The following is a 23,855-nucleotide window of genomic DNA, read 5'->3' as shown; positions in this document are numbered from 1 at the left end:
CTAAAATAACTTACACATGTTTACAACAGACACAGTCAGCTGGTGAAGCAAGTCTAATTTTTCAATACAAAATTATTAAACAGCCTCCACTGCACTCTGCTACTACAAAAGTAGGCACTGTTTTTTTCTGCTAACAGTATAAAGCACATACCAGTATTACTAATTTAAATACAAAAATGTCAGTGGTTCTATCAACACTCCTGCATTCAAGCTGCCTGTCATCCATGTAGTAAAGCGCAGAAATGTAAACCCAACTATGTACTACAAAAAGAATACTCATAACAACACAACAGAAGTAGTATTACCCAGTAATTACAATTTGTGATCAAACCACTGCAAATAAATCAAACATTTTGAAAAAAATTATGAAAAAAACACACACACACACACACACACACACACACACACACACACAGAGTCATGTATGGAAAGTGCAAAATCCACTATCTTAACAATTTACACTTCTGGCCATTCACAAGATTAAGGGACTTCTCAAGTTTAATTTACAAAGCATTGGTCAGAATTAAAACTTCTCATCCATGTTCCTGCATTTTCAAATACATGATTCCAGAATAAAACAGAAAAAAGAAAAAGGCTATAAATTTCTCACTACAAAATTTCTGCAATTGTAAGAACTGTCATACAGTAAACTTCTACAAGATAATATGATGCAGTATATGTGTTAACAAAAGATGATCTGCATGCAGTGATGGAGATTTTTTCCCTTCTTATTGCTTTACAATTCTTAATTCAAACTGAAATAAAAACAGCAATAATTTTTTTTAAAAAAATAGACATAAAAACGAATTTTCAAGGAAAAAATAATAATATAGTGATTTTGAAAACTATGTTCTTTGCCTCCATCACAAATGAAAGTGGCTTGTAGATAGTGACCGCATCTAAGACAAAATGGCTATGACTGGTTAATAGAACTGACAAACAAAAATTCCATATTATCAAAACTGTAATTGCACCATAAACTGACGTGTGCATAGTGGTTTATATTAATTCAGTATAAATCACACAAAAATAATAAATTATAAAAGAGAGAGACCCAACAATAATACTATGATTGTTGCAGTGCAGATGCTGATGTGTTATGTTACAGATATACAATAATAGGGCCCATAATGAATTGTTGAAGCCATGCCACTGAAAAAAGTACACACTGTTACAATAGTTATAAATGAGCACAAACGGAAGACATCATTTGTCATAAAATATATAAAATGGACAGCAACCCATTACGTGCCTGAACTGTGTTTGATACTTTTATACCATCACTTTGTATCAATTTTCCTTAGCAGTCTTTAACACTGTACTTGCAATCACTATTCTCCAAAATTGAATTGTAATATGTCTGCTTTCGATGTTTTTTTTCATTCCCTGACATGCATTTCTAAATGCTGATAATATGCGATATGTGGACAAACATACAACATCCACCCACTATTTGCAAAATGGAATTAAGGGCTCTTCTTTTGTTCCACTTATTTCTCTGTCTTTCTCAATGAGACCACACCATGTCTCCAACAATGTGCTGCAATCTTTCATATTTGATAAGTGCAATGAAATATTAAGACTTGCTATTACAAGTTTCCATAACTGTGATCCAACAGAAATCATTTTGTTCATATACTGCACAGATTTAATTATCCTCGACTGCTGTTCTTGATCATAGTGATGCCAGGACTGGTTCAGAATGTAAAGCTGCTAATATGTTAACAAAATAACAACAGATCTTAATTGAAATAAATGATCAAAAAAAGTCTGACCATCGCAACTTTTTATTTACTTACTTTCTTGAATATTTCATTGGTTTCACTTTTACTGAAATGATTGTACTGTTTATGCCATTTTACTGCTGTCCTAATGATGGATTAAAGCAGTTGTCATCAAACTTTTGGTTCAAGAGACAATACTGATGTGGGGCAGCATCTAAGGTTGCATATGTACTGATTTTATTATTAACTGGTAACCTACATGTCATGAGCCCCCAACAGACTAGCTACAGTAAGGTCATGACAAGTTGGCCACCGGCCCCCCACGTACTGCTTGTTCACTGTGATGTGGTCCAGATTGCAGCCAGCCTCAGCAACCTAACAGTTGTGATACTACAGTTCCATGATGAAGCACTGTTGGTTTTATTATGTCTGTGAATCCCTTTGCTTAATAACAGTACTCGTATTTATACTTTGGGTATCACATAATAAGATGACCATTCTGTAACACACATTCACAAGTCCATGTAACTTCCATCTCAAAATTTATACCATAGCCGCTGATCAGTATGTGTTGCATACACCCATGAATTGTTAGTACTGGAACACAAATAGTAATATATTCCCCCTCTCATCCTCCAATCATGCAGTGGCCATGCCACGTCAATTACAGTAAGCACATCTTAAAATATTACTGTCTCTGTAAGTAATTTTGTTTGTTACCAAGCAGTTAAATTACTCTTAAGAACCTTTTAATGTTAGTTGAAGTTTTTAGATTCAGTTGTTAATTAGTGTATGCATATTATTATAAAATACGGCTGACAACTGCAGGCCACATGAATACTTGATTTGGGCTGCATGTGACTCATGGGCCACAGTTTGATGACCACTGGCATAGAGGCTGAATTGTAGCCTAATATTCTAAATTTATAGATTCTGCTCCTCTCTCATTAGGAACATACTTTACAATGTTTTAGCCCCATGCAGTAATTGTTGCAATTATTTAGTTGGCACTTAATTACTGCACTGTTCTATTTACAGATATGATTGTGTGATGTGAACCAGTTTGCAGACATTGCACTACAAACCTACTGGTTGTGTTTAATGTATGCAACATGCTAGGTTTTGTTAACACAAGCAATCAATCATGACACAATAATACTGCACATATGGTTCAGTATTGATAACCAAGTTCTGCTGTATTTCACCTCAGATCCAGTAAACAATAAAAATGTAATGACTAATTACACTGAACTCCATGAGATCAATTGAATTATTTTGTAAATGCATCAGAAATAAAGTCTCGGTTTCCCCTCGTAACCTGCTTGAACACAAACATATATAAAGACCATCATCAACAGGTCCACAGAATAACACAAATGGTTCAAATGGCTCTGAGCACTATGGGACTTAACATCTGAGGTCATCAGTACCCTAGAACTTAGAACAACTTAAACCTAACCAACCTAAGGACATCACACACATCCATGCCTGAAGCAGGATTCAAACCTGCAACCGTAGAGGTCACGCAGTTCCAGACTGAAGCGCCAAGGACCGCTCAGTCACAGTGGCCGGCACAGAATAACAAGTGAAGCCCATAATGAAATGTAAATTGATAGTAGTTGAAAATATACTATCAGTGTACTAGCCACAAATAATCACAATTATTAGAGCAACTGCACATTTACAGATTGTATCCTTTACGTTTGTGCCCTGTGGATACGATTATCTTAAAGAAGTCATGTCTTCAGCTTCCTAATTCATTTATTACCTGTTCACATACTGTACCACTATGAACTGAACTGTAGTATAAATTATAGTATAGTCTATTTTTCAGTAATGTGCCTTACACGCATCGCAAGCAAAACTATCATAATTACAGATCAGTTATACAAAGATTTATGAAAACTGATCGTGATTCTGGTCTTTCTTACACAATGTGACTGTTTCACACATATCCTCACTACATCCACTTGGGCCACACACATAACTCAGTGTAGCTGAAGCAGGAACTTTATCAAAGTTAACTGTTACAAAGGTAGTCACACCATACCAGGAACATCATAAAACTGTGCTATGTAAGTTGTAGTTTTTGTGGTTGTATGTTGTACATTAGGACTGCAATGCATACAACTACAAAATTTTTCCATAATTTTTTATAATTTTTTGCTCCTTTCATGATACATATCCATGATTTTTTTTCCCTGTTTGGGGCGTGGTAACCTTAGGAAAGTACAACCTAACACAAAACAAGTACATTATACCAGTAACAGATTTTACTGATCCTCTCTACACAGCACATCTGTTGACGATAAGCATACGGAGTGTGCACTTTAATGCAATCTCTTGCTACCTTTGTTTAATAGACACATGCTTCACCACTGATTTATAGCTCTTCAAATATCACAAGCATTATCACAAGCAATAATTTCCTGATAAAACCACAAACAATAACTGTATGATATTTGCAGTCTTTTCATTAAAATGAAAGTCATAAAAAATATATTTGTGAATGATGAAATGAATAGCTAACAAGACCATGTAAAAAGCCCAGCAACTTTTAACTTTCCAAAGGCAGACAGGATGAGGTAGCCCATAAAATTGTTATAAATTTATGAATATCACGTGATATCAGTCTTCATTTGCCATCACATTCATCTTCTCAGGTCGACAACCTCTATACAGGCTCTATTATCCAGTCTGGAATGTTCTGCCGTCTTAAATAAAAATAAAATAAAGACATGTAAATTTCACGTATATTGTACATACATTAAAATGAAGATTAAGCAATTACCTAGAAACATCTAAAGTAATTTAACTGGTACAAATAAGAAATAAAATATATGTCACACAGCCAATAACTATAATGTGTATGTGTTTTACGAAGAATGAAACAGTACTGTCAAACAATAGAAGACATCATAACTATATAAACAGAAATCATAACTATATAAACAGAAATAAACAGATTTTCACAGCTCTGACGGAGCCATTCTTTGAGCTCAGAAGTAAGAAAATAGAAAGTATTATACAAGTTATTTCTAAAAGTAAGTGCACCCTGTGTCTTCTAGCAGATCATCTACACTGCAACACATAGGCAATTCTGTCTTATTACAATAGTAAATAAATATATAAATGAGATTTCTGTTCCTGAGCACACTTCCAGTATGATTTTGGGAGAAAGGGGGGAGGGGGAGGGTTAAGGTCTCATTAGGAGTGGGGAGAGCCAGCCATTCCACACTTGACCAGTTTGTCAGTAGTACTCACAATGTCAGAGCAACAGGTGCACCCCTCCATTGTGCGACACACAATTATATAATTTCTTGCTCATGAAGTAGTTCAAGCGATGGAACATGATCCCCGTCCTCTCACCAGCATTACAGATGAAAACAATCATGCTGTTTGAGACATTCTTGAAGAAAATCATTTGGTGAATGTATCTGCAATTGCAGGATAGGTCGAAATAAGTTATGAGACCTGTCAAGCCATCATCACAAATGACCTGAAGTTCTGTAAAGTTTGTGCCAGATGAGTCTCTCAGCTTTTGACCACAGTTCAGGAGTTGAGACATTTTGAGGTCTGTCAGATTGTCACCTATGATGAAATGTGATTCCACCAATACACCATTCCTGAGTCAAAATAAGCCGGTACAGAGTGGCAGAGGAAACGGGAGACAGACACATCAAAAGCCAAGACTCAACTATCAGCTGGCAAGGTTCTTTCAACTGTTTTCTTTGACTGTCAAGGCATTCTGGTAATTCATACGAACATAGCACAATCAAAGCTGCTTACAACTGTGAGCTGTTGAACCAGGTGAGAGCTGCATACTGCCACAAAACATGAGACCACCCAATGTGAGAGGCCATCCTTCTTCATGACATTGCCAGATCCCACACTGCATGTCTAATGGTCTCAAAACACGAAGAAATGCACTGGACTCAAATTGATCACCCTTTTTAAAGCCTGGACCTATTGCCCTGCAATTTTCATTTGTTTGGGCTGCTTAAAGGATTTCTAGGAAGGTAACGATTTGGAGATGACCAAGGCATTGAGGGATTTGAGTGCAATTGGCTACTGACACAACCAGTTTGATTGTTCAATGCTGAGATTAAAAAAATCTTCCTTCTCCCCGGGGAAAATGTATTTCTGAAGGAGGAAACTATGCAGAAAAATAAATTATAGTTGCCTTTTATTTGTCAATAAATATTTTTTAAACTAAAATCCTGTTTATATTTGATTTACCATCATACTCAGTTTCCATATGTTTCTTTGGTCACTATCTTAACATACACTTTTTTTTTTAATTTCCATTCTTCTCTACATCTACATATACTCTTAAAACCACTGACATACAAGACAGAGGTCTTTTCACTGTACCACACATGAGGATTATTTATTTCCTTTCCAATCACATATGGAGCATGGGAAGAATAACTGTGTAAATGCTTCTGCTTGTCTTGTAATTAGTATAATGTTGTCTTTGCAGTCACTGTGGAAGTTTTATGTAGCAGGATGTGGTATATCCCTAGATTTTCCATGGACTACTGGTTGTAAGTAGGCATTCACAGTATATTTAATGCCTGTCATCAAGCAGCTGCCAGTTTAAGTTCTTCAGCAATTCTATATGCTCTCCTGAGAGTAAAAAAAAAACCTCTATTTATCATTTGTGCTGCCCTTCTTTGTACACTTTAAATACCCCTGGTTAGTCCTATTTGGTGTGAGTCCCACATCCTTGGGTAATATACTAGAATGAGCCACACAACTGTTTTGTAAGCAATCTCCTTTACAAACTAAATGCATTTTCCCATTAATTTACCAAAGAACCTTTCTGCCATCTGGTTTACATACAATTGTATCATTTCATTTCATATACCCACAAATTCCTATGCCAAGGTGTTCGTATGAGTTAACTGATTCCAACTGTTCCTCACTGATGTACAGGGTGGGCAAGACACAACTGAACCAAAAAATATTTACTGCATGATGACACAGAATTAACCCTTGTTAATTAACATCACTGAAGATGCTGGAAATGACCACCAATTACACTTATGCAGTACCTCACTCAAATTATCAAGCTGAGAGAGAGATGCATAGCAGCTTTGCCTGAGGGACAACAGTAATAGCACTTTCAATGTGCTGCTGTAGCTCTTCCAATGTGTGACAATATTTTGAGTATTTTGTCCCACATGTAAAAATCACAGGGAGAGAAATAAGGTGATCGAGGTGGCTAAGAGACTGCATTGCCTCTGCTGATTGTCCTCTCTTCGCTAAATACCTCATGCACTGTGTCGAGGCTGTCAAGGTGGCATGTGCTGCTCCTCCACCTTGCTAAAATCCCTACAGTCTTTCATCTTCTGACAGTTGCTCCACATAAGAATTAAGCAGTTTCTGGACATACTGATTAGCAATAACAGTTTGTCAAAAGCATTGTGTTACGATGCGGAGACTGGGCAATGTGCACGAAGCATCAATCCTGAGATTATGCGCAACAGCTCTTCAGAATACTGACAGGGTTCTCTGATGCTTAATGGCACATGATCTGTGAGTTCACATATTCTGACAGATTGAACCAGGCCTCATCTCAAGAAATGAAAAACCGAGGATCCAAACATCCTAATTCCAATTCACTTAGAAACCACGGGCACAACTCAACATTTGAAAGTTTGTCTGGTCACTTTAACTAGGGCACAAGAGAAAATTTTCTGTGATGGCTAGTTCTCCTGTTCATTACCAAGGAATGTGGAATGTAGTTTATTCGTCTCATAACGTACAATTACAAATCAAAGATTTTACTGGAGACAAGTCAAATTACTCTAAAAAATAGGCTTATGGTAAGTAACATATTTCAGCAGGCATTTCTGCATTTTTACACAAGAACAATTTAACAAGAACATACATAACACTTATGGTCATTTTGCAGCTTGAAATACAATTTATACGATATATTAACAATTTATTATACTATAAATAATCTATATTGTTCCTTTTCTTTTCAAATTACCAAACTGTCTTGCATGAATCCTTCAATTGAATAATAACATTTTTCCACTGGTGTATTAAATAACAATATTTTTCATGGGTCATACTCCATATTTAACAGATTTTTGTTATTTAATTTATTGTAAATTTTTAATCTCATGTACAATGGTGTTTGAGCATAAAGTTTTAAATTATGAGAGGGAAGTTTGAAGCTGCGTCTGTGACGAGTACTGTAATTGTGGTTGAAATGAAAATTGTCAAGTGAGTTTTGATTTTTATACATGAAAATAAAAATTTCATAGATGTACAGAGAAGGAATGGTTAGTATTTTTAATTTTTTAAATAATGGGCCATAAATAATATTCTTTTTTGGACTAAACACGTTTCTTATGATTCTCTTTTGAAGTGTAAGTAATCTCGGGCTGTTCGTAGAGTTTCCCCAGAAAATTATTCCGTATCGAATTATAGTCTCGAAGTAGCTGTGGTAGACTATCTTCCTGGTGTCCATAAGGGTGGAACCAGATAAGACATTCATCGCATAAGCTAGGTTGTTTAGTTTGTTTGCTAAGAAGTCTACATGTGCCTTCCAATTTAAATTTTTGTCTAGTTTTAGACCTAGAAATTTTACATAACTTGCTTCAGTCATTTCCTGATCACTATGCACTATGGGAGATACTGTTGTTTTTTTTTAGCACTGAACTGCACTAATTGTGTTTTTGTGACATTGAGTTTTAATCCATTGTGCTGAAACCATAATTCTAGGTTTCCCATTATATTTTCCACAGTATCATGAATTTGTTCTAAATTATCATTTTCAATTAAAACTGAGATGTCATCTGCAAATAAAACGGAGTGAACATCAATGTTTACAGGTAAATCATTTATGTACAGCAGAAAAAGATAAGGACCTAAAATTGAGCCCTGTGGGACCCCTATACAAATCTTTTTCCAGTCTGAGAATGATTTTTTTCCATTTGAATTTAGAATAACTCTCTGTTTTCTTTCTGACAAATAACATTTGAACCATTGCAATGCCCTGCCCATGATCCCATACCTCTCTAACTTGTGTAGAAGTAGTAAGTGAATGACCAAGTCAAAAGCTTTGGTCAAATCCCAAAAAATCCCTGTGACCTATTTACCCTTGTCTAATGCAGAGTGTCTTTTCAGTGAATTCCCTGATAGCATTTATTGTATTTTCCACTTTTGAGATGAAAATTGATTTTTAACTATAATATTGTTCTCTAAAAGAAAGTTTTCACGATGCTTCGCAACAATCCTTTCTATCGCCTTAGCAAAAACTGGAAGCAGGGAAATAGGGCGGTAGTTTCCCATGTCATCTGGCGAGCCTTTTTTGAACAATGGTCTTATTTCATCATATTTTAACAAATAGGGTCAATCTGCTAAGTTTTATACATATTTTCCAGGACAGTTTCATTTTATCCATTCTCTAGTACAGGATATTACATTCTGCATTTTGTGAAAACCACAATTTTATAATAGTTACTACTAAAATCAGTCTTGATCACAAATTTATTTATTCTGGTATCCAGTTTTGACAATGCCTGTGGTCATCTTCAGACCAAAATGCTGTATTTTATATTTCTGAACATTGTGTACAAGTGCGTACATACATCTATCTGGTTCTTAAATATTGTGCTATCAATGACCAATGTACAGTAGACATAAAATATAGTGATAACAATCATTCAAGCACAAATTCGAGTACATCTATACCTATTTATACACCCATATGCAATATTCAGGACTTGAAATTTTTCTGCCAATATATTCTCATGGACAGGCAGTGTGGTTTCAGTTGCTGAGACTGCAGTTGTGTGTGTAAGTTGCATTTGTGTGTGTGTGTGTGTGTGTGTGTGTGTGTGTGTGTGTGTGTGTGTGTGTGTGTCTACTGTTGACGAAGGCCATTGGCCTAAAGCTTTAAATGTGAAAATCTTTTTGTTGTGCCTATCTGCGACTCAGCGTCTATGCTATGTGGCGAATGGCAACTTTCCTTCTCAGAACATTGGAACTTTAAGTTTTGCTATTTAATCTGTCATATGGTTACTATTATGCATGAATGACTATTATCAATATATTTGATGACTATATTGACAGGGGGGGGGGGGGGGGCGCGGCGGGGAGTAGCAAATTGTTTGGCTAGTGGATGGTTGATGGACAAATATGAGTGCATCTATATCTACTTATGCAAGTTGCCAATCTCTGCATCACTTTTTTTCTGATTGTTCTGTGGAGAAGCTATCCACTGAGTCACGAAAGTAGCTCAGTCTTGGACTGTGTTACATTACAGGGAAAATGGCAAAGACAGACATCTAAAAGAATAGGAGATTGAAGGAAAACAACAAAGAACAATCTGAAATTCCTAAATTTGAAAACCAGTTGCCCATCATAAACAGTGTTACATGAAGTTCTAGCTGATTTACATATTGATTAGAGTCTGGGTTGGTAAATAATTTCATCTCTTCACTTTTAACCAATGTTGTGAATAATATTTTACTCTCTAATGAAATCACATAAGTTACGGCAAGTGTTATACTACAGATTTCAGAAATCATATGGCTCTAATGATTAGCACACTTCTCACTGTGTGTAATAAGATCCTTATCTTCACAAAATGTACAAAATAACAATCAAACATAACCAGATGTTATCACCAATATATAAATAGATCCTCAATTTCATGTTTTACAAACTCAGCTCACATAGGCAGTAGTCTGGAAAGTTACTACGACGTCTTTTGCTTTTCTGCCTGTTCATTCTTAGAAACGTAAAACTGGTCTAGTAGCCAAAACACCATGAGGAGAATAATTTTCCAAACTGGCGCAGCATCTACTCAAACAGCAGCAACTATAAGACATGGTTGACATGGAATAACATATCAACATTCACATTACAATCTTCTTTCAACACTGATAGACAAGCCGCCACCTACACACACGATGAACACATCAGTGAGTCATCTTTGCAAATGACCATAAAGCAAATAAGTGGTTGCTCATGTAGAAACACGCAAACTGGCTGATGTCACTGACTGTTTATTTATTTATTTACATGTCAAGTTCTGTACGACCAAATTGAGGAGCAAATCTCCAAGGTAATGGAACGTGTCAGTACAGAAAATTACAACATAAAAGTAATAACAGATAAAAATAAAATGTTTATGAACTGAAAAAAGTCAATCCACAAGTTTAAGTAAACACAATCAACAATACAACAAGAATCAGCTTCATTTATCGAGGAACTCCTCGACAGAATAGAAGGGGTGACCCATGAGGAAACTTCAGTTTCGATTTGAAAGTGTGTGGATTACTGCTAAGATTTTTGAATTCGAGTGGCAGCTATTTGAAAATGGATGCAGCAGTATAATGGACACCTTTCTGCACAAGAGTTAAAGGAAGTCCGATCCAAATGCAGATTTGATTTCTGCCAAGTATTAACTGAGTGAGCATAAAAAATTTTTTATTGTGCCATGGTTAGTGATCCATCCCAAACCATCACAGTTACTGGTCTGAGTCATATTCTAATTTGATCACTCGCCATAGAGTACGTAGCAGTGTTTTGACTGCTTAAGGTGTTGCAATGTGTTGACTGCCACCGGAAGACTTGGCTGTACATTACAACTGGAGTCTTAACCCTAGGACGCCCAAGCCTTTTTTTCTAACTTGGATGCCTAAGGGGGGGGGGGGGTTTACAACTTTCAAAATGGTTTATGTATTTTAACTAAGGCATCGGTTTATAAATGTTTTTAATTGTTATAAATATTGGATTGAGTGAATAAAAAATTGTCATATTGCAATACAAAATACAGATGTGTTCATATACAATAGACTACCCTGAGTCCTCAACTTCAAGGCAAGAGACACACTTCACAATTTTTTCTGAATGTGTGTACACACATGTTTATGACACTGTCCACAATACTGTTGTGGTTTACTTAGATTGTTGTACTTCTGCTTCTTTGTTTTAGCTTTTCTTACACAAATATGGCACCGACCTTTCCCTGCAGAAGGCTGACGTGCTTCTGTTGTCACTCCTTGATTTTCTTTTGTAGAATAGTCTCCATTGATTGAACAATTTGGTTAGATAACCCTCTTGCACTGGCACTTCTTTCTTCCACCTGCAATTTCACTAGTTCCATTCTAGCTTGCAGAAGATAAAGTTTCCGTTTGTTGTGTTTCTTTTCATTCCATCTTGGATGTTGCTCGATGTATATGGTGGTTGCATTGATAGCACGAATGTCAATGAGAGAGTAAAATACAGATAGAGGCCATCTCTTTGTTCCTCTCTTGCAGGTGTACATACGCGCCATTTGATCAATGGTATCAATGCCACCTTTAGTGGAATTATAATATGCATTTATCTCGGTTTTATTCTTCTCTCCTCCAACAGTGCAGTGTTGCCAAACATCAGTAAGTTTTTACTTGGTTTCGTTTTTGCTGTGTAGGACACCAAAGTTACTGCAGGCTTACGTGTTGGGAACTGCACTAACTCACTGCAAGTTTACAAGATAAATAACAGCTGACTGACGTCAACAATCACTTCCTCTGAAAGTAAACCGATTGTTGTGAATATCAAGAATACCAACCAACAAGAAACTGAAAGGTGGCTACACTGAGCCACAGCGCCAAAGATCGCGCCAGAGAGTATTGTTCCGCCGCCTCCACTGGCAGTGCTTATTGAGACGTAGCGGCAGGCAGTGCTTGCCGAGAAGTTGTGGTGGACACTGCTTGTCGTGAAGTCAGAGTGAGATGTGGTAGTGGAGAGTCTTGTTCCTTGTTTTATGCAGTGGTTTGATGGGAGAGATAGCAGATGTTGTTCTAATGGAGATATTGTAATGGTCAGAGTGCATTTTGTCAATATATATGGAGGTAATAAACTTTTTTTTTGTTTTATTCTTTCAGTGTCCTGAATAGTGTGTCATGACAGGTTCAGTCAACAAAGCATCTGGCGTGTGTTCTTGTATTAGAGTGTAATTCTGATTTTCTTGCGCAATTATAGTATTTCTAATTTTCTTTTATCACGTCAGTATAATTGGTATTTAAAAATTCTTGTCTTGTTGAAGAAGAACCGTGCCAGATGTGCATTGAGTCATACTACCACATACAGAACAGCTACACTTGTAGTGTGTTGTGATTCTCCAACAGAAAGGGGTTCCTACTCAATGGTCTGAAGATGACCACAGTAGTGGTCGAAACCGGTCACCTTGCTAAATAAATCGTGATCAAGACTGTTTTTAATAGTAATTAGCTACACTTGTGTTTGTTGTTTCGTAGGTTTTATAGTTGCTGGGGACTTAATTAATTAATTGTGCTAACAGAAATTTTCTTACATTCTTTGTTGTCATTCTAAGCAGTCAGATTGCGTACTAAAACTAGTCAGGGCCAGCCATTTACGAGACTTGCGTAATCGGACTTACAGCTACTAAAAATATTTGCATTTTTTATTATTTAACTAAGCCCCCATGCACGTGGCGACCGCTGCTTCGGATCGTCCCTTGGAATTCTTCTGATTGTAAAAATAACAGACAGTAGTATTGTTGTAGTATTTTGTAGTTTAGTAATTGTAGTCTATATTGCATGAGTAGATTTGGTAATTGTCGTCCTTTAATGGTATATTGGCAGAATTTAATTTTTGATGTCTTGTTTACAGGTCTGACAATTTTGTGCAATTGTGAAGGTTCTAATTGTTCGTTAGGCGTGTCTGTCGGGAAGTATTTCGTGTGAATGGTATTGTTGGAGATAAAGTGTCATTCTGTGTAATTTTCGTACAGTGACGAGCTTTGTATGTTTTGTAAATGATTACACGATCGATGAAACAGGCAAAAATGATGAATAGTCCAAATAACGAAATTGTTAACATGGCGAACTCGCCAACACAGGACAACAGTATGATGAATAATGAAGTTGAAAACAATTTAATAAGCAGGGAAAATAGTCCAGAACCAGTTCAAAATTTTTCACAATCAAAAAATTTTCAGAATACGAGATTAACGACAGAAGATATGCAGCAGTTGATGGGTGCTATATTAAATTTGGGATCACGGATAGATGCAATGACAATATGGTTAGACTCACTGAGAACAGAATTAATATCTGAATTAAAAACTGATATGGGAACAACGGAAAAACAGTTAGGCTCACGAACAGGGACATGTTTCAAAAACATGAAAGACGAATCAAATAAAGAAATTAGAGAAGAAGTACAACCGATTTTGAATGCTCACAATAATAGTTTAATTTCAACAGAAATCAGACAAGAGGAACAGGGCAGGGAACAGGAAGAAAAAGATCGCGTGATAGTACAAAAATTTTCAGAATTAAATTTACAACGTGCACACGATAAGGAAGAAATAATTGAAAGAATCGAGGAATCCGTACCAAATGACAGAATAAATAATCTAACACAACAATATGAACAGTTAACTACCAAATGCGTCAATACGGAAACCCGAGTCGCGACACTTACGGAAGACGCAAATAAACAGAAAGAACAAATAGGTGATTTATCGGAAAGAGTTGAGGAGATTTCAGATAAATTGACAAATCTTAGTTTAAATGGGGAGAGAGATTCAGATGATACAGCACCATTGCCATTTGCAGAAACCGAAGAGTACCAGAACATAAATAAGCATGTTGAAAATCAGGGAAAATTTAATGAACGCGTTAAAAGGGAAGTGGAGGCATTAGAAAAGCAAGTCAAACAAATTGAAAGCAAAATCGTAGGAAACGACGGTAGAAGAAATTTGGAATCACTGATAGCAGCGGGTTTTGAAGAAAGTAATTTATTTCATTTACGAGATGCAACAAGAGAGCGCCAGGCGCGCGAACTTGACAATAATCGACATTGGGACTGGGACAGACGCGGTAGGTCTTTGTCGCCACGAGGCAAAAACTTTGACTATAAACACTTTTTGTCTGTTCGGAAATTTAAGATCTTCCGCAATTCTAAGAATGACATATATCCATGTTCATGGTTAGATCAATTTACGTACTCACTTCCGCCAAATTTGCCACTAAGTCACAAACTGAAATTTATGTGCAGCTATTAATGTCCTCAGGGGATTCACTACTCTAAGTGAATATGTGCCGTAGCGAGCATAGGGCCCCGAGCTGTAGTAGTGCTATTTCTCTTTTAGTTTTCTGCACTGCTACCTACTCTTTCACTATTCTTTGCATCTATCGAAACAACTCTTCGACTATCAGTCTATCTAGAGAGTAAGCAAACAATAACCTGATATGACTATTTTACCTAAATGTGATTTCGGAAATTACCGTTTGGACTTACTGTATCTTCTGCAGCATTCATTCGTAGCTCAAATGAAATTTTACCCGTTTATCTTCGTGACAATATTACTTCATATGTTGACGACATTCTTATTGCTAAACATTCTTGGAGTGAGCACAACAAAATTTTGGATTCATTATTACGTATTTTTGCAAGAGTTGGCATTACGGTGAACTTATAAAAATCTGAATTTGGTCGTTCTCAGGTGAAATTTCTCGGTCACATTATTTCTACAGAAGGTATTCTTCCTGATCCAGAGAAACTAGACACAATTCGTAATTATGCTGTTCCTACCACAAAACGTGATGTTCGTAGTTTTCTTGGTGTCTGCAATTTTCTTAGACGCTTTGTTACATTGGACAATTTGGCCACACCTCGTTTTTGCGATCTATCTGGAAAGTTCTTTTTAAACGAAAATCGGTCGACAACTCTGTTTGGTTAGTTTGTATTCCTGATGAGTGGGTTAATAAGCTGATTTGGTATACGCATTTGAGTTATGCACACTTTGGTCCCAGAAAATGTTTTCATAAATTACGGGAAAATTGCTACTTCAGTAATATGGAAAAACGTATTCGATCTGTTCTGGCCAAATGCAAATTATGTCAAAAGGCTAAGCCGCCAACAGTTTCTCACAGAGCACCGTTGTTTCCTATCATTCCAGCGAAATTAAAGGACATGGCTGCAGTTGATTTGTTCGGTCCAGTGGTTCGTTCTACTAATGGTTTTGCGTACATTTTCATAGCAGTGGAATTGACATCAAAATATGTGTGTTTTACACCGTTACGCAAAGCAACAGCTCGTTCAGTATCTAACGCTTTCATCAAACATTTTCTTAAAGAAGTTGGTCATGTTGATAAGGTTATATCAGATAATGGATCACAGTTTCGTTCTAAAATTTGGCTTCATACTCTACGGCGTCGTACGATTAAACCAATTTTCATTTCACTTTTTCACCCTCAATCTAACGCTTCAGAGAGATGGATGAAGGAAATCAATAAATTGTGTCATCTTTATTGTCATCAGAATCACAGAACTTGGGATCAGTATCTTCATATTTTTCAAAACATTCTGAATGAACTTCCTAATGACTCAACTTCTTTACCACCTATACTGATATTAAAAAATAAAGCACTGACAAATCACATTTCTGAAATCGTTCCTTTTCCACCTTCACGGAAACTGCGGCATTCTGAAGTTGTGAATCTGGCTCTACAAAATATTGCATCTGCGGCTGCTAGAAGAGAGAAATCAGCTAAGCGTCCTGGTCGTTCAAAAATCTTGTCAGTTGGTCAGAAGGTGTTAATTAAGTCTCATCGTTTGTCTCACAAAGGAAAAGGCTTGTGTCGCAAATTTTTTCTGCTTTATAACAGCCCATATAGAATTCGCAAAATTATTCATGATAACACTGTAGAAGTAGAAACTCTTAAATCAAGACGCTCTAAGCGAATACATCATATATCTAACGTTAAAATTTTTGTGGGATGATATACTTTTGAAAAATTTTTGTAGAATGACATACTTGTGAGAAACTAACAGCTACATGTAAACATGCGGAGAGTACAAGGATACCGCGCTGTGTTTTGGCGGCGGCATATACTCAAAGCAACAGTCAAGTCTGCGCGCCGCACAGGGCAGTCGTTGACCGCAAACAATCACTTCGTACGTCACGCGCCTACAGCTGATCGGGCGCTCAGTGCGAATGCACTGACAGCCGTAAATAAATACACAGTCTAATTTCTCCGACTAAATTCAGTATAAAGCTATAATGACTTGATGAATTATGTTATTAACATTCAGTATTTTTCAGGATATGGTTCTATAAAATATTTAAGAACTTCAGGTAAATTCTGTGCGTGTCCGACGTTAAGACGACTTGCTATCGAGAAATTTTCAGAAAGAATGTAATTTCCAAGAAGAAACTAATAAACTAAAAAGGTAATTATTAATTGAGTTTATTTTTCAGGTGACATATTTCCACTTAGGTAAGTACTTTAGACGTAATTTACTGCTCGCGATTACGTGATTCATACTTTGTGCTAATTTCATGTTCTATGAATTTACTTGTGAAGCGACGTGCTTGCGTACGTTAACTGATTTTGACAATGATTATTAATGAACTGAGTTGTAACTTGTGTATATTATGCATCGCTTGGCTGCTATGCTTTTTCACTGATGTCATATTTTTTTTATTATGTGCCTGCTGTGCTTATTTATTTAAATTATAATTGTCACCTGATTAATTGTGCTGATGTGGTTAGGTATGTAAGTTATACTTTGTGATTTATCTGCTTGCGCCTTCATATTTACATATTTGCTTGCGCCTTCATGTTTACTTATTAAGATTACATATGAACATTATTTGCTTATGATGATATGATGCTAATGACCTGTTTAGTACGTAAAGATATATGTTTGCTGCTATGCGTATGGATTGCATATTTATACATCTCTGTTTGTCGTCACAACTACTCTTTAATTTGGTATATAGAAATGCTGATATACTGTGAATGAACATAGAGTTTAGGTTACACTATGGTATTAGTTATAGATTGTTCGCTTGGCAGAGCCTCGTTGTAAGATTTGTGCTGCATCCACTTGTTGACATTCTGTTCTGTACTGGTATATTTACTCGCTATTGCTTGTTTTGCTTACGCTCAGTGCTTTATATTTTAACATAAGAAAATGAACTGCAGTAATTCGACGAGCGACTTTAGTACAAGAAACGTCATAGAAGTCACATGAGCTGGAGGTTTTATGGAAGCTGTATAAATGTATGCCAATAGGAAGGAAGCTAACGACATGACATACCAACACAGTTATTACACTGCATTTTTCATGAGCAATTGAAATAGGAAGTGACACTTGACACAAGAAATACTCCACATGTTTGCTTCTGTTTGCCATAATTCTTGAAGTGGTGTACACACTGTGAAATATTAGGATCATTCACACTCCGTAATCGTACTTAATTACTGAGAGTTATTCGAACTAAGTCTGTTAGAGGTCATGTATGCATTCTTTGTTTATAATTCATAATGAGTAGAAGATTTTGAGTCAGATGGATTACACAGAGGTTGTGTGTTGACAGTGTGTCTTCGGATTGTATGGGATGAGGAGGTTTGCATTAGGATTTTATCTGTACTTGTTCGAGGAGACTGACTAGAGGAAAGAGTTGTTATGGAAGTGAAATGATACTGGCAATAAGGTTTATATGTATCGACGTATTGAAGAGGTATTATTGAGGTATTGAGATTATATGAAGTTGATTGGAGTTTTAGTGTATAAGAGGTAAAATAAGTGAGGTGCATATTTTTTTTTTTTTTGTTGGTCTATATGGAACAAGGAGGATGAAGATAGCAGACTAGAACACTAAAATGGAAGGATGATTGTCTACACACTATTAAATCACTAAGCAGTATGTACTTTTTTTTTTTGGAGAGAGGAAGCTGCATATCTTGGCACACTGACAGTTGTTCAGCAACCGTACATTTTGATCTGGCTTGGCAAACATTGGTCTTGACATGATGACTATGACGTTGACTTAACTATTATTGGCTGTTATACATTGCTGCCACTATTACTTGATACACATGATGAACATCAAATTTTGACAGAATTGCAATTACACAGTTAACACTATTCAATTACACAGTAGTACTTAATGTGGATGAAAGATGAGTGAGTGTGTTTTGTGTGTTTTCCTTTCCTAATCCTACCCACCTATCTCCTAAATATTATTTTATTTGTTGTAGTGGCTTGCACTGACACCCATAAATATTATAGGTTTACTTATGTTTGTGTACTTGTAATAGTTAATATGACAATTATCTGACATCATTTGTGTGTTTGTTATGATTTGTATGTTTAGTGTAAAAGCATTTGTATGTGTATTCAAACTATTGTTCATGCTTGAACTGTCTGAGTAGTGATGGTGAATATTATGAACTGTTACCTGCACTTTTCAACATGATGTGTGACACTTAGAAATGTTTAATTTCTGCTGATGAACTGTGTGATCAGTGATAGTAAATATTATGGACTGTTACTTGTACTTTTTCTACATGATTGGTGCCACTAGGACATGTTTAATTTCTGCTGATGAACAGTGTGATCAGTGATAGTGAATATTATGGACTGTTACATGTACTTTTTCTACATGATTGGTGCCAATAGGACATGTTTAATTTCTGCTTATAAACTGTGATGAACAGTGTGATCAGTGATAGTGAATATGATGGACTGCTCTCTGCACCTGCTCATCATTGCTGGGTGCAACTGATGGAACTGCTTTTATTGAAATGATGTCACTTGTTGCTCTCTGCACCTACTCAACAATACCGGGTGCACAGATGGAGCTACTTCTATGGAAATGATGTCATTTGTCGGTGTCTGCACCTACTCAACAATGCTGGGTGCCACTGATGGACTGCTTCTACTGAAATGATGTCACCTGATGCTGTCTGCACCTGTTCCACAATGCTGGGTGCCACTGATGGACTGCTTCTACTGAAATGATGTCACCTGATGCTGTCTGCACCTGTTCTACAATGCTGGGTGCCACTGATGAACTGCTTCTACTAAGAAATGTGACTTGTTGCTGTGTGTACCTCTTCAACATTGCTGGGTACCACAAATGGAACTGCTTCTACTGAAATGATGTTACTTCTTGCTCTCTGTACCTCTTCAACATTGCTGGGTACCACAGATGGAACTGCTTCTACTGAAATGATGTTACTTATTGCTGTCTGCACCTACTCAACATTGCTGGGTGCCACTGATGGACTGCTTCTACTGAAATGATGTCACCTGATGGTGTCTGCACCTACTCAACATTGCTGGGTGCTACTGCTGGAACTGTCAACCACTTGTTGTGAAAACATTTTATGTGAATATTTGTATAAACTGATTTTTTGTGTATTACTGTTTGTGAAAAGTTATGAGACTCTTACCTGTACATATTCGTCATTGCTGACGCTATTGATTGAATTGTTTAACCACATGATATTTGTGTAAACTATTATGTAAAGTCACATGTATGAAAGAATTTGTATTGCTTAGAGTATTTTATATATTAGGCTATTGTAAGGTCAGTGCAAAGCAAAAATTTTATCTAGTTATATGATATTTACGTATTAATATTATCTTTTATTTTTGTCTGTATTTTTTTTGACGAATTTGGTGGTATTTTCACCACCAATGCTGGCAAAAATACCATCAAATTCTAGCCCGTGGAGGAAGGGCATATGAAAGGTGGCTACACTGAGCCACAGCGCCAAAGATCGCGCCAGAGAGCATTGTTCCGCCGCCTCCACTGGCAGTGCTTATTGAGACGTAGCGGCAGGCAGTGCTTGCCGAGAAGTTGTGGTGGACACTGCTTGTCGTGAAGTCAGAGTGAGATGTGGTAGTGGAGAGTGTTGTTCCATGTTTTATGCAGTGGTTTGATGGGAGAGATAGCAGATGTTGTTCTAATGGAGATATTGTAATGGTCAGAGTGCATTTCGTCAATATATATGGAGGTAATAAACTTTTTTTTGTTTTATTCTTTCAGTGTCCTGAATAGTGTGTCATGACAGGTTCAGTCAACAAAGCATCTGGCGTGTGTTCTTGTATTAGAGTGTAATTCTGATTTTCTTGCGCAATTATAGTATTTCTAATTTTCTTTTATCACGTCAGTATAATTGGTATTTAAAAATTCTTGTCTTGTTGAAGAAGAACCGTGCCAGATGTGCGTTGAGTCATACTACCACATACAGAACAGCTACACTTGTAGTGTGTTGTGATTCTCCAACAGAAAGGGGTTCCTACTCAATGGTCTGAAGATGACCACAGTAGTGGTCGAAACCGGTCACCTTGCTAAATAAATCGTGATCAAGACTGTTTTTAATAGTAATTAGCTACACTTGTGTTTGTTGTTTCGTAGGTTTTATAGTTGCTGGGGACTTAATTAATTAATTGTGCTAACAGAAATTTTCTTACATTCTTTGTTGTCATTCTAAGCAGTCAGATTGCGTACTAAAACTAGTCAGGGCCAGCCGTTTACGAGACTTGCGTAATCGGACTTACAGCTACTAAAAATATTTGCATTTTTTATTATTTAACTAAGCCCCCATGCAAAACTAACTTGCATTGTTGTAGAGATGAGAAATACGAAATCCTACTAAGGGAAATTTTCTATAGCATGGAAGCCTAAGGGGGGGGGGGGGGGTTGTTGGACCCATAATAAGTTTATTTATTTTTTCTTTCAAAGCAGGAATTTTCTATAAAATATATTGACACTAATGTTTCATAAAATAGCCAACAAACAATAACTCAAAGGGAATATGTAGTATGAAAGTTACTTGGGCAAAAGCAGGGGACATAAACAATTGTGGGTTCAACGAACCCCCCTCCCCTTAGGTGTCCTAGGCTTAAGACATTCACAGAATAAAGTACAAAAGATAGAAATGTAAATGAAACAAAATCTCACTGACAGAAAACATGAGGGAAAAAATAGCTATTAATAATTGTAGAGGCAATTAAACTATAGTCTGTGGATACTGCAGAAAGGTTTTTGGAAGGAAAGTGTTTTCTGACCCACGATTATCAACAAGTCTTGGCACAAATACTGTCAAAACAATTTGGAAAATTTATATACATAGTGACAAGAAATGTCAACAATCTATCAATGATGATTTTGAAGAAACAAAAACAAAGCCGTATGCATAAGTAACTGTAAAAGACTCAACAAAAATATGTGCAAATGTTAAAAAGTGTTGAAAAGCAATTTGGCACAATATATGCCAACAACAGAAATTCCTGGACAAAACAAGGAACTTAAATATTAGCACAATGATATGTCAATGGAACAAAAACTTTGAAATGACTGTAATACAGTTTGGGCTTTAAAGTCATGTTCAGGGCATCAGCATTGTTGCATCTCCTCTGAAGAAAGTTCTACCAACACAGTAACAGAATCAACCAACATTTAAGAAATTGTGATTTACTACAATGCTTTACATGAAGCATCGTTCATAAGTAACATGTTTTTCTGAACACCTCCCAAGCATATGATGTGTACGTTCATATTTTCCCCAGTGTCAGAAGCGGTGGTGGTTGTTGGGATGTTTAAGGGGGACTAAACAGTGTCAGAAGCATTTTGAAATGAGTGTATTAGCAGTCTCCAAGCCTATTCATTTTGATTGTCTCATTTCTTTGTCAAGAAACATCAAGAATTTCATGGCTCACTGGTAAATATGTTAGGTTAACTATTAAACATTTTACATAACTAATTTTGTGATAATGTGTGTATAACCTGCAATGAGTAATTAATTAAAATCCAAAGACTGATCTGACTCCAAACTGATTTAGTTGCCATAATCCATCTGGTGATCAACTCACTTAGCTTCATACTTGGTCCAGTGGTGTTCCAACAGCAACAACATAGTACAACAGTGCCCAAAAGTTGAGTACAATCAAAAAACAAGAGTGTACTTCTGGACATGATGTCAAACAGGCTACAGAACAATGTGGACCTTATTAATAAGATAGCTGACACAGCATAGGGTCCTATACAAATAATTATAAAGGGTAAAGCCAAATAAACAAATTTTTTTAAAAGCGATGAACACGGAAAATCTCTTGTGCAATAACAAAAATGTCAACCATGTGTATGATTACCCCTAATGAACACACAATGAATCAGTCTCCACTGGAAATCAGTCCCATCCCGAGAAGCAGCTGCGCACAGCCCACAAGAATCCTTGATGTTAACTCACATGTGTAGTTCAACTTCCAAGATATGCTTTATTCAGATCCAATGACCTCACTGGTCAGTTCCATGTGATATATTGTCATGAAAAGAAAAGAAAAGAAAAAAAAAAAAATCATTCACCACAGCAGGTTCATATGGACAAGCATTTGTGTCCATGAAGAGAAAGACTGGAGCAACATACCTCAACGTGTCAAGTGTGTGGCTACAATACTTCATCTCTGCACTTCTGGGCACCGACAGAATCCCTCACAGTATGTAAGCTCATTCAACCACATCCATCCACAGCCAACAAAAAATTGGTCTCTTTCCATAATGTTTTAGTGATTTTACTACCACTTTCCTACTAGACAAATGTGTGACTGGAACTGTTCTGCAAACTGAAAGGGATTTCACCAGTGAAGTGCACATCTTTCCACTGACTCGTGGTCTAATCTCAGATGATGCTTACTCTACAATAATCAGATTCTACTCTGCACTCTCGCAAGTGGGACAGAGTAACAGTGTTGGATGTTTGGCATACAGACCAACAACTTTGAACCTCTTATATACAGCTTATAAGGAAACTGCAACTCCTGAAACAGCTGTAAGCTTGGCATACAATGGTTATGCACAACATCATTCAATTATGTTCTGTACATGAGGCCAGATGATGGTCTCATGAAATGGTACTCTTTATCAATTTTATACTGGCAAGAATGAACATTTGTTGTATAATAGAAATGTCACCAAAGGTTCAAATGATATTTTGTCACATATTCAAGGCTTTTCAGACAACACTCCACACACGACTTTGATAGAGGCTACTGAGGATCACCCACACTATAATCCATAACTGAAAGCATTTCTGGAAGGCTTCTATTGGAAGGGCATTCAGCTGTTACACCATGGCCCTCTCAATGTCGGGGAATGGTGACAAAACATTTTCCTTTAAGCATAGTTTTAATTTTTGAGGAGAGCCAGAAGTTGCATTGTACTAAGTTTGGGTAAGGTGGATGTAGACAGACCGGAACATTTTTCTGGCCAAAAGCTCATGAATCAAAAACAAGGTGCGGCACGGCATGTTGTAGTGATGAACAAGAAAGCTATTGGCCCAATTTTTC

The 23,855-nt window shown here is 36.6% G+C and overlaps 1 protein-coding gene across 2 annotated transcripts in view; it reads right to left on the bottom strand.

The window, feature by feature from the left end:
- Positions 1 to 3,861: 3,861 nt before the first annotated feature.
- The window catches only part of LOC126094253 (STAM-binding protein-like A), a 64,661-nt gene continuing 44,667 nt past the window's right edge, over positions 3,862 to 23,855 (bottom strand). For both annotated transcript variants that reach the window (XM_049908782.1, XM_049908781.1), the window contains one exon: positions 3,862 to 4,438. In XM_049908782.1, the coding sequence (XP_049764739.1) occupies positions 4,376 to 4,438 (63 nt within the window). In that variant the 3' untranslated portion in view covers positions 3,862 to 4,375. The remainder of the gene's footprint in view (positions 4,439 to 23,855) is intronic.

This window comes from Schistocerca cancellata, chromosome 1 (genome assembly GCF_023864275.1).
Source record: "Schistocerca cancellata isolate TAMUIC-IGC-003103 chromosome 1, iqSchCanc2.1, whole genome shotgun sequence".
In the NCBI taxonomy this organism is placed as follows: Eukaryota; Metazoa; Arthropoda; class Insecta; order Orthoptera; family Acrididae; genus Schistocerca; species Schistocerca cancellata.
This window is presented reverse-complemented; position numbering and strand designations above follow the sequence as displayed.